This window comes from Brassica rapa, chromosome A03, assembly GCF_000309985.2.
Source record: "Brassica rapa cultivar Chiifu-401-42 chromosome A03, CAAS_Brap_v3.01, whole genome shotgun sequence".
Classification (NCBI taxonomy): domain Eukaryota; kingdom Viridiplantae; phylum Streptophyta; class Magnoliopsida; order Brassicales; family Brassicaceae; genus Brassica; species Brassica rapa.
In genome coordinates, this window is record NC_024797.2 from 17,583,253 (window position 1) to 17,600,276 (window position 17,024).

At 34.1% G+C, this 17,024-nt stretch overlaps 3 protein-coding genes across 15 annotated transcripts; 1 reads left to right on the top strand and 2 right to left on the bottom strand.

The window, feature by feature from the left end:
* Positions 1–1,718: 1,718 nt before the first annotated feature.
* Positions 1,719–13,460, bottom strand: LOC103859486 (putative nuclease HARBI1). Of its 12 annotated transcripts, none has more exons than XM_033286435.1 (9): positions 13,219–13,460; positions 13,026–13,122; positions 12,818–12,934; positions 12,593–12,700; positions 12,349–12,395; positions 12,169–12,262; positions 11,991–12,097; positions 11,542–11,661; positions 1,719–11,406 (listed from the first exon to the last, which is right to left on the bottom strand). In XM_033286435.1, exon 9 carries the CDS (start codon positions 3,089–3,091, stop codon positions 1,826–1,828), a length of 1,266 nt encoding a protein of 421 aa, XP_033142326.1. In that variant the 5' UTR covers positions 3,092–11,406; positions 11,542–11,661; positions 11,991–12,097; positions 12,169–12,262; positions 12,349–12,395; positions 12,593–12,700; positions 12,818–12,934; positions 13,026–13,122; positions 13,219–13,460; the 3' UTR covers positions 1,719–1,825. The 12 variants fall into 12 exon arrangements, with proteins under 12 accessions (XP_033142326.1, XP_033142318.1, XP_033142327.1 ...); XM_033286427.1 differs by having other exon boundaries at positions 12,349–12,448; XM_033286436.1 differs by having other exon boundaries at positions 12,349–12,448; positions 13,026–13,114; positions 13,219–13,427.
* LOC117132604 (glutathione S-transferase T3-like) lies at positions 3,925–4,749 on the bottom strand. Its single transcript, XM_033287339.1, has one exon. It carries the CDS (start codon positions 4,747–4,749, stop codon positions 3,925–3,927), a length of 825 nt encoding a protein of 274 aa, XP_033143230.1.
* An 833-nt stretch (positions 13,461–14,293) lies between the features above and the next one.
* LOC103859485 (NAC domain-containing protein 21/22) lies at positions 14,294–16,799 on the top strand. Of its 2 annotated transcripts, none has more exons than XM_009137020.3 (3): positions 14,294–14,779; positions 15,588–15,862; positions 16,301–16,799. In XM_009137020.3, the coding sequence occupies exons 1-3, from the start codon at positions 14,539–14,541 to the stop codon at positions 16,664–16,666; spliced, it is 882 nt and encodes a 293-aa protein (XP_009135268.1). In that variant the 5' UTR covers positions 14,294–14,538; the 3' UTR covers positions 16,667–16,799. The 2 variants fall into 2 exon arrangements, with proteins under 2 accessions (XP_009135268.1, XP_033142338.1); XM_033286447.1 differs by having other exon boundaries at positions 14,467–14,779; positions 15,557–15,862.
* Positions 16,800–17,024: the final 225 nt, after the last annotated feature.

Sequence of the window (17,024 nt, forward strand, 5' to 3'; positions counted from 1 at the left end):
CAACTATGGGAAGCAGATGTACGAGTGGAAGAAGAAGTGGGAAGCAAACAAGGTAGTTTTTAATTTATTAACAATTTTTAATTTATTAAACTATTTTTTAAATTATTAAACTTTTTTTTTTTAAATTAAAAGGTCCCAAAGTCGATGAACGACACGGTATGGAAGGAGTTGTGTGAGCATTGGGATAAGGAAGAGACGAAAGAAACTTCTTCCACCAACTCCAACAACCGCAGGAGCGACCGTAAAGGGAAGGGCATCTACAAGCATAACTTGGGTGCCCAATCTATTGCCACTCTCGCGGATCGCATGGTAAGTTCAACCGCTCTTTCTTTAATTATTTAAGTTTCAGAATTTTATTTTTTATGCATTTTTTCAAATTTCTAATGTTTGTTTAATTTATTTTTTTTCAAGGCGGAAGAAAATGAGGGCGAGCCGGTTGATGATCTCGCCCTAATGAAAAGGGCGTATACCAACAAGAAGACCGGTCAGATTGATGATGGTCTTGTGAGGGACGTGGTCGACCTGGTCCAAACTCAGGTGTACGACGAAGTGTCTCAGCTTCAAACCGATGATGACGATTCGACGGCTTCGACCAACTTGTCCCGGGTTCGAATCAACGAAATCGTTGAATCGGTAAGTTTTTTTTTTTAAAGTTCAATTTATTTATTTCTTGATTTTTATTTTATCATCAATTTATATTATCTAAATTTGGTTTTTTATATTTCAGTCGGTTCCAAAGAAGAAGGGACGTATGGTCGGTTTGGGTCGTCGCTCCCGGTCGGCTGCTCCTTCTTCTGCACCACCGCCATATGTTGATCCGGAAGTTCTTACGGCTCAGCTGAAGGACAAGGATGATCGGATATCTGCGTTGGAGACCCAGATGGCAGCTCAACAGGCGGGCTATGAGACCCAGAAGAGGCTCAACGAGCAGATGATGGAGATGATGAAGAGGATGTACCCGAACGAGGTGTTCCCGAACATCCAAGACCCGTAGTTTTTTTTTTTTTTACCAAAAACTCTGAATGTTTTATTTAACTTTGAATATTATCTACTATGTTTTATTTAATGTTTTATTCAATTTTAATTTTAATTTTAAATTTTAAAATTAAATTTAAAAAATTTAAATTTTTTAAAAAAAAATAAATTTTTTCGAAATTCCGAGGGAATGTAGTTCCTCGGAAAATTCCGAGGAACTTTCTTCCCTCGGAATATTCCGAGGAACATAATTCCCTCGGAATTTTCCGAGGGAATGGAATCCTCGGAAAATTCCGAGGGAGTTTTGTCCCTCGGAATTTTCCGAGGAACTCCATTCCCTCGGAAAATTCCGAGGGAAAATATGTTCCTCGGAATTTTCCGAGGAACATATGTTCCTCGGAATTTTCCGATAAACATTCCGAGGAATGTTTTGTCGAAACTTCCGAGGATTTGACCATCGGAATTCCATCGGTTTATTCCGAGGAACCATCCGACGAAAATATGTTTCTCGGAGTTTCCTCGGAATTTTGTTTCCTCGGAATTCCGTCGGAAATTTCCGACGGAATTCCGAGGAAGTATGAATTTCTGAGGAGATATTTCCGAGGACTTTTTTCGTCGGTATGTCGTCGGAATAGCGTTATTCCGACGACATACCGACGATTTTTTCCCTGAGTATCCCGATGTTTTCTTGTAGTGTTATATATATTGGATGATTAAATATAATAAATAAACATAAAATTCCATAATTAAACATAAAATTCCATAATTAAACATAAAATACATTAATTAAACATAAAAATACAACAATTAAAGAAAAGAACATTAATTTTACATAAAGATAGAATAATTTCTAATCTTCTTCACCAAATTTATTCCAAATATTTTGAATTAAATCAGTTTTCAACCGTTCATGTGTTTGCCTATCACGAAGATCATTTCGAGTGGGAAAGATATTATTCAGATTTGTTGGCCACTCGGATTCCACTTCTGAACATCTGGGGACGTCTCCTTCTTCAAATTCAGATATATCAATACGAGAGTATCCATCCCGTTTATCTTCGACTATCATATTGTGAAGTATGATACATGCTCGCATAATCTTCCCTATCTTTTCTTTGTTCAATGTTTTGACCGGATTTCTCACAATTGCAAATCGAGATTGAAGTACTCCAAAAGCCCGCTCCACATCTTTCCGGGTTGCTTCTTGAACTTTAGCAAATAACTCTTGTTGAGGAGTTTGAGGAAGGGTAATAGATTGGATAAATGTTGACCATTTTGGATATATACCGTCTGTGAGGTAGTACCCCAACTTATACGTGTGTCCGTTGACCACGTACTTTACCCTCGGAGCTCGACCTTGTAAAATATCATCAAAAACAGGAGACCGATCGAGGACATTAATATCGTTTAAGGTACCTGGAGGACCAAAAAAGGCGTGCCATATCCAAAGATCTTGGGAAGCTACAGCCTCTAATACAATTGTCGGTTTTCCTGATCCACGGGCGTATTGTCCTTTCCAAGCGGTTGGGCAATTTTTCCACTCCCAGTGCATACAGTCAATGCTCCCGACCATCCCAGGAAACCCTCGTTTCTCTCCAATATCGAGTAGTCGTTGAAGATCCTCCGGTGTGGGTCGTCGTAGATACTCTTCTCCGAATAACAGTATTATTCCGTCAATAAAATTATGTAAACACGAAAGTGCAGTGGTCTCACCAAGTCGAAGATATTCGTCAACGGTGTCAGCCGCGGTACCATAAGCGAGCAGACGAATAGCTGCAGTACATTTTTGTAGTGCAGTAAGACTCCACCTCCCGGTTGCATCTCTTCTTTGCTGAAAGAATGGAAAGGACGCTTCTAGGCCATGAACAAGACGCAAGAATAATTCCTTATTCATGCGGAAACGGCGTCTGAATAATTGAGTCGAAAAAGTCGAATCTTCGCTGAAGTAATCATTCCATAATTGGTCTTGTCCTCCTTCGCGGTGTCGTTCTACATACGCACGTGTCCTTTGCGGTATGGTTTGGGCCTCCACTATGTCGTTGTATATTTCTTCTACGTATTCTTCACAAATTTCGTCCAATCTTTCATCGACTTCATCAGATGAAGATGATGACATATCTAGAAAATAATTAAAAATTGAATTATCTAAAATTATCTAGAAAATAATTTCGTCCAATAATTCTTCTACGACTTCAATCTAAAATCATCTTTCATATACTCCAATCTCACATTTTTATTGAATTATCTAAAATTATCTAAAAAATATTAAATGGTCAGATAATAATAACAAAAGTTTTTAACTTTCCAGAAACTTTTGAGATAATGATAATATTAAGCCACCACTTAGATAGAAGAAGATGAACGTTTGAAAATGAATGCGTGATGATCATTTCTTTTAATATTTTAGTATGTTTGGTTGTAGTGAACTCATGAGGCGTGATGATCATTTCTTTTAACAGGTTACAATGATTATGCATATTATTATATAACAGAGAGCTTCATCAACAAACAAACAAATGACAACACAAGGGATTAAGTTACCTGATTAAAAATAGTAGTGATGGCAAGATAGAGTTGTAGCCAAACTTACAACTTGGAGTAGTAGCTAAATGTTACAACAACAATAAACTAAAACAACTTCTTCTCGACCAGATTGGAATCGGGAAAAAAAAAGGAAGGAAGAAGTGATGCCAAGATAGAAACCGAGACACAAACTTATAGCACAAAAAGGACTTCCCGTGACTTGCTTCACATGAGCTACAGAAGAAAAGACTTTCACCACTCCAAAGGCACCCGTGACTTGCTTCCTCTTTTACTGCGGAACCTGAAACATAAAAGACCCGTGAGTGACTTAGCAAATCAACAAAAAGACATGTGACTTAGCAACACAATGACAAGTATTTACGGAAAGCAACACACAGACAAGTATCTACCTTAAAGAGAAAAAAATCATAACATTTCAGACATTAACTTCAGCTTAAGTGATGTTTCCATCTCAGTTAATGGCACTTTTTTGGCTAATAAACGATCAAGAAGTTTTTGGTTAGAGAGTTTCTGTTTAATCTCCATGATGGTTTGTAAGCGCGACAACTCCTCTTCTTTCCCACTCTTCTTCTTCTTAGAAGCAGCTTTCGCTGCCTTGACCCCGACCGGTCTGCCCTCTTCCTCATCTATATCAACCTCCACGACATGTTTGCGCTTATCCTTCCCACTGTCTTTACATGATGAGCACCATTTCTGGTCATGCCTCAGCTCCCTCCAGGCGTGTTCCATGCCAAACTTGTGGCCTTGATCCTTGAAGTAGTAGTCTAGTGCGGCTTTCATCAGATCATCATCGTTTTCACCGCTTTTCTGCTCCCTCATAGCCTGGTCATAGCAACCAACGAACTTGGAGACATCTGCGTTAATCCTAGCCCACCGCTGCTTGGCTGGAGTAAGCTCTCTCGGAACTGTCCCAACCAGAAGAGGGCTTGCATTGTAGTAGTCGATGATCCTCTTCCAGAATGCACCAGCTTTCTGCTCAGTATTTTTAACTGCATCTTTACTAGTGTTGAGCCAAGCACCTATCAGTATTAAATCCTCTTGCTGGTTCCATTTCCTCCTCTCTTTGGTAGCAGGCTCGACAACCGGCTCACCAGACTCGCCAACAGGAGCTTGGCTACCGGACCCAACAGGCTCAGGTGGTTGGCTACCGAACCAAACTTGTTCAGGTGAATCAAGTTCAATGGGACATTGACTATACAGTAGGTTTCGGAAACCACTGCTGTTATTCATTTTATCTAATTGTCTGTGTTACTCTATTAGCAACACAGCGCTTAAATAAGCCAGCTAGAAGAAAGAAAACTCTAAACTAGCATTTATCACCAACAAAACTAAGTAGTTAGGCAGATAGAAAGCTCTAAACTAGCATTTACCACCAATCAAATCTAATAAGTTCTCTACTAGTAACACAGAAAGTAAACAAGTACCAGTGTGAGAACGTTTAATATCCTATCAAATCTGAATAAGGAAGGTAAGCATTTAAGATAAAGAGTTTCAGTATAAATGTTTTGTTTTTTTTCAAATAAGCAAAAAACAGAGGCATAGCTTCAGTTTAAATGTTTCTAACCTTAAAGACAGTCTCCACGTCAGATACTCTTCTACTATCCTTCGAAGCTGTTCCTGAAAACACAAGAGATTTTTTTTTAAAAAAATCCACAGATTAACATTTAAAATAAACAAGGATTGAAAGTTTGAAACTAACCTCCAAGAATTATCACAGCTATTAAAAGTAAAAGGCTCAACAGAAAAGAAACTCCAAGAACTGTAACCCATGATGTCTTCTTGCATAACTCATCACAGAGGGTCTTCTCGAGCTTAGCCAGCTTCTGGTCACTCTCACGAACTTGATCCTTCAGAAGACTAAGTTGTGTCTCAAACGCACGCATCTCCTCCGCATTTGTATGTCCCCCGCATAAGTACTGAAACGGCTGAGGTGGGCACTGAACAGGCTCACCAATGTTGTAGCTACTCTCAGCTTCTTCGGCGTACAAAGCCGCTTCAGCTTCAAGAAGTGAGGTCAAGTCATACTCGTCTGATGAGGAAGGCTGGGTGTAGCTATAGTCTTGTCCCATGTTTGTTTAACCTGAAATTTAAAAATTTGTAAGCACAAAATACAACAACCAAAGTGAAACAACAACTAGCACAGAGCATTCCTCATCAGACGACTAACCAAACAGAAATTTATCAAAGCATAGATGAGGAGGATCATGTAAACACACAAATGATCGTGTTTTAAGTTTCACAAGAAAATAAAACCTTGACTAAAAGCAGAAAAGCAGATGAAAGGATCGCGTATCAGGGAAGACCCCTTCATCGATTCACTAATCGTTTGAAAGCAAACATAAGCAGATGGATCATTGGTTAAAAGCCGAAAAGCAAATCGTTAATCAAACCTATTTCAGTATTGGAACCGTAACTACTAACCAAAACCTCTACAAAGCGATTGAAAACCCAAATCATTTGAAACCCTAACTTGAAACGAAAATCCCCAATTCGATTTAAAAAATCAAAACGAACCCTAAATTGACAGGAAAACTACAGAGAACCTAATCTAATACCATAAATCTACAGATTCCTCTCGATTTACCTTCGAACTCGAGGGAAGAAGATGGAACGAGATGGATCGAAAATCGCCTTCTGTTTCTTCGAGAGGTTTTTTTTTCTACGTTTCTGTCGAATGAATTTTTTTTTCCGTGACCACGAAACACAAACACAACCCCACCCAATCAAAGCGTGCCAGCTGCCCTAAGGATTAAGTCCTTAAGTTCCTTCTACACGGACTGATCCTTCGCTTATTTCCTTTTTTTCATTTATTTTAAATGTAATTAACCTATAATCTAGCGCTAAGGATTCACTAAGATACACCGTTGCGCATGCTCTCAGATTCACACATACACAGCACACACGTGTCTTCATTTACTAGATCCAATAATTTCACGTAAAAAAATCGAGTCGGGTCGGGTTAAAAGGCCCAAATACATTAGTATAGAGTTTTCTTCTTATAAAAAACATATTTTATGATTCAGAACATATTTTTGATTCAGTCCATCTCTGTGTATGTTTACTACCAAATTTATTAGTACAAGTACGTCAGAATCTGTAATATTAGTTCAGAGGTATACTTCAAAAACAAGTCAAAGCCACGGTTTTGTCTCGCCATAATTGAGTTGGTACGATCATCGCTTCCATATATAGATTTATTAGTTTACCTTAAGTCGCAAACGACAATAAGAGATTACTCAAATGTTTATGACGAAACGTAAATTCAGATGTAAAACTATAAATGGTCCGAGTTGTAATTACTTCTGTACTTATGTCCACACAATATTTACTTGTTTTGTGGCAACACAAATAATTTTCTGTCCTACAACATCCAATAATTATAGATTTAGCTGTCATCTTTTATGGAAGCATTTTTAGTTCACTAATTCTGGTTTTACTGAATATTCATCAATGTTTTCATAGATGACTGAACAAAAGTTACGTTTATAGAGAATATCTTTACAAGAAATCAGTAGAATTGTTGATTGCAAAATTGTTAATATAATATTTTTCATAGTTTATAATATAATATTTAACTTACATTAAAAATAGATCAAGTGCTTATCCCTTATATATTAAAAGAGAATCATTTAAAAAATGATAACCTTTATTTTTGTATTATTTACAAAATTAGCATGCTGAAGTGGATTCATTAGAAGGCTTCAATTCCGACGTGGCACTCACAGAATGAATGTGGTCGTACCATATTCAAAGCTCTTATTCACCTAAGAAAAAAATCATTTCCTACCATATAATAATGTTTCCACCGACTACCATAATCGTAGTTATAGTTATAGTTATTTACATCCCAATAAACCTGTCTTAACTTGAATCATGCAACTTATATGTCCAACAACGCAATAAATATGTCTTACATTGTATGATTTCTTTTTTTTATGATAACGATTATGATTATAGTATGCATAAGTACATAATTTGCGCCATTTTTGTCTTTGCTTTGTTGTATTACATTTGTACCTACAAAACAACAATTTTTGAGTTATTGTTCTTCTCATCACCATTGTCCATAATATAGCTCTTCAATTTAGTCGAACATGTTACAGAGCTTTTCACTGGAAATTTACGGAACACATTCCATATTCAGAAGGTCTCATTCCATTGTATATATGAAACATAGAATATATATCAACAACTTATAAATTAATTTATATTAGTTGGTGAAGACTTAATTATGGATGCATTCCAATGGTGAAACATGATGCAATTTTAGCCATTATATAGTTTAAAGAAGTAGATTATTTCTCTCATTTTGGGTCGTTTGTTTGACCAATAACCATTTTAAGATCGTTGGTTTAATGTACGATTTTAATATGATTTAACGTATAATCTATTTTTTTAAGAGACATTTACTTTAGATTTGTTGAACTTATATGTTATAATGGGTATATACACATGCATTTAATAGCTTAAATAAATATAGTGATGATAGCGGATTCATGGTTTCACAAAAGGAAATATTTATATTAATGTAAGAGTGTGTAGTTCAAGGTCAAATTTTATATCGGGCAACTTGAATCATGCAATTAATTATCTTTATATTTTAATTATTTAAGACTTTCAATAAAAGGAATGTACATAGTTATTCTGAAACTTGGTTACCAAGTCTAATATTTTTTCATGCAAGTAAATAAAAAAAAATATGCAATTTTATGAATCCCTATTCTATATTAGTGTCTAACTAAAATTTTATTATATCAGTGTAACTGAAAGTTTCCTATATGTATTGCTCATTATGCAATAATTGGCCGAAATTTACTCCTTAGTATAAAAAGTTATCTCTTATATATTAATAGAAAAATATTAAAAAAATTTTAACGTTAAGTTTGTATTATTTATAAAAAACATAGCATCATAAGAATCAATTGAAAAATTAGTAAGTCCAAAATCCAATTGCTAAAAAAACTTATATTAATCCAAACATAAATGTATATACTATGGTAAACTTAAAACTCGACGATCTAATTAAATTAATACTCGGTGATCTCCCTAAATGAGATTTTCTTTAAATGACACAAGGTTGGTTTATATTGTGATCCAATATAATATATTTTTTTCTATAAGAAAGTGAAGATATACTCTTAGTTCGTTTTATTTAGACAACAATTTAAATCAAAATTTGCTATATATATATATTATGGCTTAAGTATTGCATGCTTTTGCTATAAATCCAAAAGTAATGATTTTTTAAGTGTTAGTTTTTTTATTAATATCAAAGAGCCAATTTTGATATAAAAAATAGCAAAGAAACGCAGCTATTCAGAATTGTTTTGTTAATAAAAGAAAAAAAAAAGAATATTGTTCGGTTCTCACGCCTTCCTCGCCTACAAAAATTTATATAAAGAGTAATACATAAATTAAGTTGTTTTGTTATTACCAAACAAACTTATATATCAAATATTTTTCCTTGCAACACAATTCTTTAAAACTTAAATTATGAAATTTATATTGAAGATTAAGAAAAAGCTTTGGCACCTAACTTATTTTTTTTTGTAGTCTAGGAAAACATTAATAGTAACCTTTCGTGGTAGTTAATGATATATATTATGTTAACCTAACTTTCATCATTTACAAAATATCAGTTGCAAACAAATAATATTATCATCTTTGTACTTGGCCCTTAAATATAATAATAGTCGGGCTGTAAAATCTTTTGTTGTCTTAATGTGGCCCATAACCAAACTATACTTTAAATTATAAGCTTAATCCAATTTGTAATTATCTTTTTAATATTTTAATTTTCCATCTTATGTTGTCAAAAAAAAAAATCTGATATTGAAAATTAGTGTAACTTCAAAATCGAAAATTTATAAATTTTATTTACTGATAAGTTAGTAAAATAAAATATCCAATTGTATCGGCCCAACATATAGATGATTATATCAACAATCAAAAATTATATACATATATAAACAATTCGATCATATATAAATTTTAAATTTGTCAATACAATATGTTTAATTAGACAACAACTACTTATTTCGAATTATCTATAATTGAGGTCGCTTAAATGTTTTTTTTTTTAAATTTCAACTGAGCCCAAGGAGGGTCAATCATAAACTGCCTGTTTAAATAAATAAGAAACGTTTTCACAAAGTTAATTCTTCCACCGAATTTTTAAGCTTGGTACAAAATTTTGAGTAAGTTCTATATGGTAAGTTTAATTTAAGATAACAGTATACTTTGTCACCAAGTATATAATTTTGACCATTGAAAACAACTTGCCAAAATGTTTGTGGTAGTTATTGAAAATTTACATAAATATTGGTTCAATGTATCACACTAAAATATGGTTTTTAAATAATTAATGCTAATTATTTTAACATTCTAAACCATCCGAAAACTTACATATGCGTACTATATATTTACGGTTGAGTTTTCCTTGGAAATATCATCAACTTTTTCACAACTTTTAATTTATGATTATAGGAATATTAATGATATCACATTTTAATTGTTTGATTTGGGTTTCTATATTTTTCTATGTGTACCAAATATTTATACTTAGTTAATTATTCTATATTGAAAAAACATAAATACAAATATATTTTGACCAGAAACACATGTATTCAGAAATCATGAGATTTTACAATATGAAAACATAAGTTTTTTTAATAAATATTTCACCCTGCGCAAGGCGCAGGTATTATCCTAGTGTTAAATTAACTAGAGCCTTCCCCGGGCTACGCCCGGGTTGTTTCCATATATTTTAGTTAAATTTAAATTACTTTGTAATTTGTATATATATATATATATATATATATCTATACTTAGACTGATTACACTATATACTATAAAGTATATAAGAACTCACACTATATTTGGTAAACCTTATTAATATTAGTAATGTCAGAATCCTTTAATCACATAACGTGCACATATATATATATATGTGTGTGTGTGTGTTAGATTTATTAATTTATATGAGCCACCAAATTTCTAATCCCAAACCATAATGTTCTTTACATCCGTGCATATGCTTTTTGTTCATGTTGTCAACGTTTACGTTTTCTTTGCTTAGAAAAAAAAGGAAGGAAAGAAGTTTGGATGATAATTAATGACACGTTTTTGCCTTTTGCTTATAAAATATAGCTTTTGGTGTGAAATGTTTATGTTGTTCATACTTTATATGATGAAATTATAATATTTAACTTGGTCAGTTTATAGAAAACTAATATGTGCACTGTTGCTCTTTTCTGGTATGTGTGCTTTCTCTACAGTTATCAATCTAAGTTACTTTTGAAAATGCGATTTATAATATGTTGTAACAAATATTTATTTTGTTAAATGTTTCATTTCTTACGCATATCACCAATTTCTATAATCTTTCAACATCACAATATTGTATCTGTGAGATAGATAAATTAAGGTATTTAATTTGCAAGAATATTTTCTTCAAAAAATTTAAATGATGTTAGTTTGTCATATGTGCGACTTGCTTATTTTTTCTTTTTTTAAAGATACAAAGAATATGCGCGCTACAACAAAAATATTATTTCAACTTGGCATAACTATCATTAGAACTAACACTAATCCATATTTCCTTAATATGTTAATATCTTAATCTCTTCTTTTTTTGGCTCAACCTTCATACTTTTCATTAACCCAATAGTTTACACATTATCACTCTCCACTAAGATATTCAACCAACTTGGCAACATAATACAATATAGGGGAATTATTCTAAAAAAAAGTGAGATCTTCCTTTGCAATTTTGTCTGCCACTCTACCCTTCTATAGCTTGAAAGACTACCATGTGATCTCCTATCTTTAAGTGCACGAGTTGAATATCTTGGATATGGGGTTGAGAGCAGGCCTTGGTTCATCTTCCTGCAAATCATACCAAAGATGGATTGAACTCGTGAGAACGTAGACACTTGTTCATATTTGATCAACTGGTTTTAGAAAATCAGTCATAAGTAAAAGTAGCTATTGCTGTAAAAAAATAAACGCAAATATACTTACCGCATCATAAATTGCTTTTTTTTTTTGTGCAACACCAATTTCTGTGTCACTAAAATCTGTTGATCATTACACATTGAAAATCATGTAAATCTTTTTGTCCACCATCACGTGGTCTAAAAGCTGCAAAAAAGAGAAAGAATAAGATATGTTCATACTCAGTTCTAAAAAAAAGAGTTCATATTCAAAGATTTGTTTGCTCTTGATTCACACTACACAAACAAATTTATATGATCAGCTCATCAGAGAAACATATATTTGGTTATGATAAAATATGTTCCACATCAGGAAATAAATAACTTGGTAGTGGCTTTTGCTTCCTCAAACATTACTCTGTTCTCATTGCTAACTTAAAAGCCATAGCATACAGGCCAACAGAGATATTAGGGAAAAGGTTGCAGATCTACCGGTAATTCTGCAAATTCAAATAAAAAAGAACTAAGAAAGGTTACCAGCAGAAGCTTCTGAGTCAGGCTCCTTTATGTCGACAACAACACACTTGGACATCAAAGATGCTTTAGCTATGGCTGAAGCATACTGTAAGAAACATCTCACAACCCTAAGAAAAACACTCGGTTAGGATGCAGAATGGAGTACTTCAATCTTTAATTAAGTAATGATCATTTTTACTTTGGTTGGATCAATGGCTCCTGCTGACAAAAAGATCTTTGTATGTGCCAGTTGCAACGTTGCAACCGTGTTTTGGGTGGTCGATAGAGAGTACCTGTGAACCCAAAAACAGTTTCTGACTTAGTTTCAATATCAAAGAAACTAACTTCCAATTTGTATAATATGATATTTATTGTTAACCTTTTTGCTGACAACGCTTCCCTTAACACCTACTTCAACGGTTAGCTCTGTCTTACTTAACAATGTCAGCTCCATGAATGCATGAGATATATATCCGACGCTTTAAGATAACAGTTTAAATACACAATTCACGGAAAGTCATGTACATTCATTAAAATTGTGCTGACCAAAGATCATTTATAATAGTATATTTTAAGTAGCTACAAAACTGTCAAATTAGTTATGAACCTCTCTGTCATATTACCTTGTCAAGAAGGAGCTTGTACTCCACAAGTTCATTGTAAGAGCACTGCAGCTTGTCATTAACAACATTGGTTTCAGAAAGTTCAGCTTCTAGCTCGCCAAACTTGACCTGAAAAGGCGAAAGAAGGAAATCAGTATAGCGATGAAGAAATAGGAAGCAAAGGCCGTGCCAGAAATTAAAAAAAAAAACAAAAAAAACAAAAAAGAAGCAAGTATTTGGGTTCACCTCAACATCAGCCAAATCCTTATAAACTTCTTTGTCTATGTCTTTGAAAAAACTCCAACCTTTAACATTTAGTCTTAAGAAACATATCTTTCGTGCCATCCCTCCACATCCTTTTATCTTCATACATATCAACAATGACTTATGAGAAATGTCCAAAAACGTAAGATATAATTTCTTTCAACATACAAAATTATAATTTGTGTCTTACCTTCTTGTCAAGTTCTTTTCTCTTGCGAGACCGATTGTTCTGGCTAGCAGCTCCTGCTGCAACTAAGACCTCAGAAGCATGAAAGGTAACTGAATCTCTGGCCACAAAACAGATAAGATAGACACTCAGTAAAAGAGAGACCACGCTACTACATTACATCAAGAGAAGCAGTAGAAGGGAAGAAAGAACTGACCAGGATGGCGTTGGACCAAGATTGACCTTGTGATCTTCTCCACCAGTGACCAGAACCCTGGATGATTTCCTAACGATCTTTAGACAGTTGACAGCAGCAGAATGTGCCACAAACTCCTCTTTGTATCACACACAGTCAAAACCAAGGCTAAGCAAATGCAATTAGATGAGGAGACGCTAGTCAAAACTCAGTTTGACTGATAAGTCCTAAATTCATACAAACACACGCTGTAGAGGTCTTAAGTTAGTCCACAGGTAGGAAAAAAACAGATCTTCCTAATAATAGAAGCAGCAGATCCAGCACAACAATTGTGTAGTAATCCATGAGCAAAGACAGGAAAAATAGAATTCCGAGAAAACTTGGAAATGAAGAAACTTTCTGAGAGAAAATAAGGATATCTTGCTTGTAGGCTCGCTTGGAAGTCATGGAGAAAACGAAATTACGCTGAGATGAATCTGTCTCACCAGGCTCGGTCTTAACGCTTTCCAGATTAGAGTTGTAGTTAGAAGGTACCAATCTCGTAATAGTAATCTCACCGGAAACGTTCCGCCTTACTTCTGCTCATCAACAATCACAGAATCAAACTGCTCGCTTCAAGAGGGCTGAATTAGAAGGAAGAGTCAATGCCCTGGCGGCGGTGGAGAGATACCTAAACCGACTCCAGTAACGGCTAGTGCTTGAAAATCCGACTTATGTAGGAAAACCTCAGGCGTCACTGACTCGCCGATGAAGAAATAGGAGAGACGACTTCCATTTTTTTGATTCATCTGATTTAGTGTTTCCGTTCATGTGCGTTTTGGACGCAACCAAACTTTAAACCCAGACCTAAACCAAACTTTAAGCCCAGAAAAAAATAAAATGTTCTGATTGGTTGAATATTTTTGATGATGTGGCATAGCTAGATTTTGAGGAAATCTCCCTTTTAGTATTGTGATATGTCACACAACACTATTCATTCTGTTATTACTAAAAAACTGAGTATAAACCAATCTGTAAAAACTGAGTATAAATACAAAACTGAGCATAAACATCTTCTAACAAGTTAGACTTATAGTATAAACCATTGTGGGTTCAGAAATGCATAACTTCACCTTATCAGATACGTAATGTTTTCTTCTCAATTCCGTATCCAATCTGCAGAACTTTTTTTTTTTTTTTTTTTTTTTGTTTAAGAACAAAAAGAAAAAAATATCGATGTTGACTTTATGGTTTCTTAATTATTTATAGCACCGTTCTTCTTCCCTATCTCGTGCTTAAGACCCCCGTTATTCCTCTCCATCTCTCTTTCCCCTCTTGACAGATATATTAACCTATCATCAGATGATTAATAAACACTACTTAAGCAAATCTTTAGATATCAAACAGAAAATGGAGGTTAAAGAAGATACTAAGGGCAGTATAAGTATGGTTGAGGCTAACTTGCCTCCTGGGTTTAGATTCCACCCCAGAGACGACGAGCTCGTCTGCGACTACTTAATGAAAAGAACCGTTCGTAGCCTCTATCAACCAGTTGTCTTGATCGAGGTTGATCTCAACAAGTGCGAGCCTTGGGACATTCCTCGTAAGTTTTCTTTTGTTCTATTTTTTTTTAGACACATTTGAATTAGGGATCCAGAATAATATGACGCTTATATATGTGCGTGTACACAAAGAATTTCTCAAACTCATCAATCATATAGTTTAACCGTTCGATCGTAATTAAGCATGTTATAATGCGTAGTTCTTGTTGCCAACATGATCTTTGGTTGTTTCTTCCATATTACTAGTACAAGAACAAGATCATCATATGTTGACTAACCAACAAAACAAACAAAGTTCAACTTGCGAGCCACCTGCAAATTAGTATATTTTCTTACTAATTTGTTGTGAAAATGACTATTTAACTGCACAATTATTGATGGCTGTCATACACTCACTAGACGTATATATAAAGCTTTTAAAATAAAATAAAATAACAATGTTGTATAATAAAAAACAAAATTTTCTAATCATGCATACGTGTTGAATGCGTATTCGATGCTTGGCAATTGGGAACCTGGTTCGTTAAGATATGATGCGGATCGATTTTCATTTGGATATTATTGAATACATCATGATCATCATCAAGATAAAGACATTAAAAGATAAAAGAAATTCCGAAAGATTTCTCATTTTCTCTTTATATCTTATCATAAAATTTTCTCATTATATCTTAATTATCTTAAAATATCCATTATATATCAGAGAAAATACCCCTCTTTATTAAATATTGAAATCAATAAATATATGTGAAGTGCAATAGAAAGAGCATTCAACGCCATTAACATTTTGAAAACATCCAATGCCTAACTTCTACTAGTATATACAAAATGTCATGTTTTTTGGTACAGAAACGGCGAGAGTGGGATGTAAAGAATGGTATTTTTACAGCCAAAAAGATCTAAAATACGCAACGGGACAAAGGACAAACCGAGCTACGGCCACCGGTTATTGGAAAGCCACCGGTAAAGATAGATCAATCCACAGAAATGGTAGTCTTGTGGGCATGAGAAAGACACTTGTATTCTACAAAGGTCGAGCCCCTAAAGGTCGTAAAACTGATTGGGTCATGCATGAGTTTCGTCTCCAAGGAACATTTTTTCACCACCCTCCTAATCCTCTAAAGGTAATTATTACTCTATAGTCTCTATTTATTCATGTTATTGTTTCAAGATCCATATCATAAGATCATGATTATTGATTACTTAAAGCTTCAATAATTTTATTTGTTTGGTTAATTTATAGCCATTTTGAATAAACAATACATTTTGGAACGTAGTATATGTTTCTTGGATGTAAGTATCAAATTAAGCATGAAGCAAGCCCGTAGGGGATGTCACAATCATATTATCCCATGACTTATGGCAAAAGTTTTGACTTTATCTTTGTTTCACATTCAACTTGAATGTTATCTATCTTTTAAGGGATTTTGCTGACGATTTTACAAAGATTTATTTGTGGCTTACCTAAGATGATCTTTGACTCGGCACAAAAATCTACTCTCTTAACCATATTTTGAAAAAATATTGAATTTTATGGTCTTATTATTTGTTGGACAAAACAGGAAGAGTGGGTATTGTGTAGAGTTTTTCACAAGAACAACAACGAAGTCGACAGAGACAACAACATGAGAAGCTGCTCAAACCAAACTGTTTCTGTGTCGATGGACTCTTACATCAACTTCGACCATCACCACATCATCAACCAGCAAGTGCCCTGCTTCTCCAATTTGAACCAAACCAACCAATCCGGCTTTGTCTCCAAGAACCCCAACCCGTTGTCCAAACCTTCCTCGGATCAGATGGTTCTCAGGGCTGTGCTAAGCCAACTCACTAAGAGTGGCAAAGAATCACAGAGTTACGGAGAAGGAAGTTCAGAGAGCCAATTAACCGACATTGGCATCCCAAACCACAATGCTTGGAAGTATTGATCACTACCAAAAATATATAATTATGCAAATGAATCTATATTGTTCATAACTGAAGACATTATTTATTTACACCTCGTGTAAACTGTTATACAGATATGGATTAGATAATAACATCATATTTTAAATTTAAACAGTTCAATATATCTTAAAAAAATGAAAAATATATACGTAGTTAAAACTCTGAAGAAGCAAACTCTAAAGAAGCAAAAATTTAAGAAGAATATAAAATTTTACACAGAACAACTCATACATTTAATTTTGCTGTTTTTTTTTGTCAAACCAATATTTTATAATTTAATTTTCATAAGTTCAATGTTGCTATTAGTGTTGACCAAGAATTTGATATTGATATATCTAT

Bases quoted from the DNA above. Each gene is read 5' to 3' on its own strand.
- LOC103859486 (XM_033286435.1), bottom strand. From the start codon at position 3,091: ATGTCATCATCTTCATCTGATGAAGTCGATGAAAGATTGGACGAAATT.
- LOC117132604 (XM_033287339.1), bottom strand. From the start codon at position 4,749: ATGAATAACAGCAGTGGTTTCCGAAACCTACTGTATAGTCAATGTCCC.
- LOC103859485 (XM_009137020.3), top strand. From the start codon at position 14,539: ATGATTAATAAACACTACTTAAGCAAATCTTTAGATATCAAACAGAAA. The intron at 14,780-15,587 runs GTAAGTTTTCTT...TTTTTGGTACAG, and splicing joins CGAGCCTTGGGACATTCCTC to AAACGGCGAGAGTGGGATGT. The intron at 15,863-16,300 runs GTAATTATTACT...TGGACAAAACAG, and splicing joins ACCCTCCTAATCCTCTAAAG to GAAGAGTGGGTATTGTGTAG.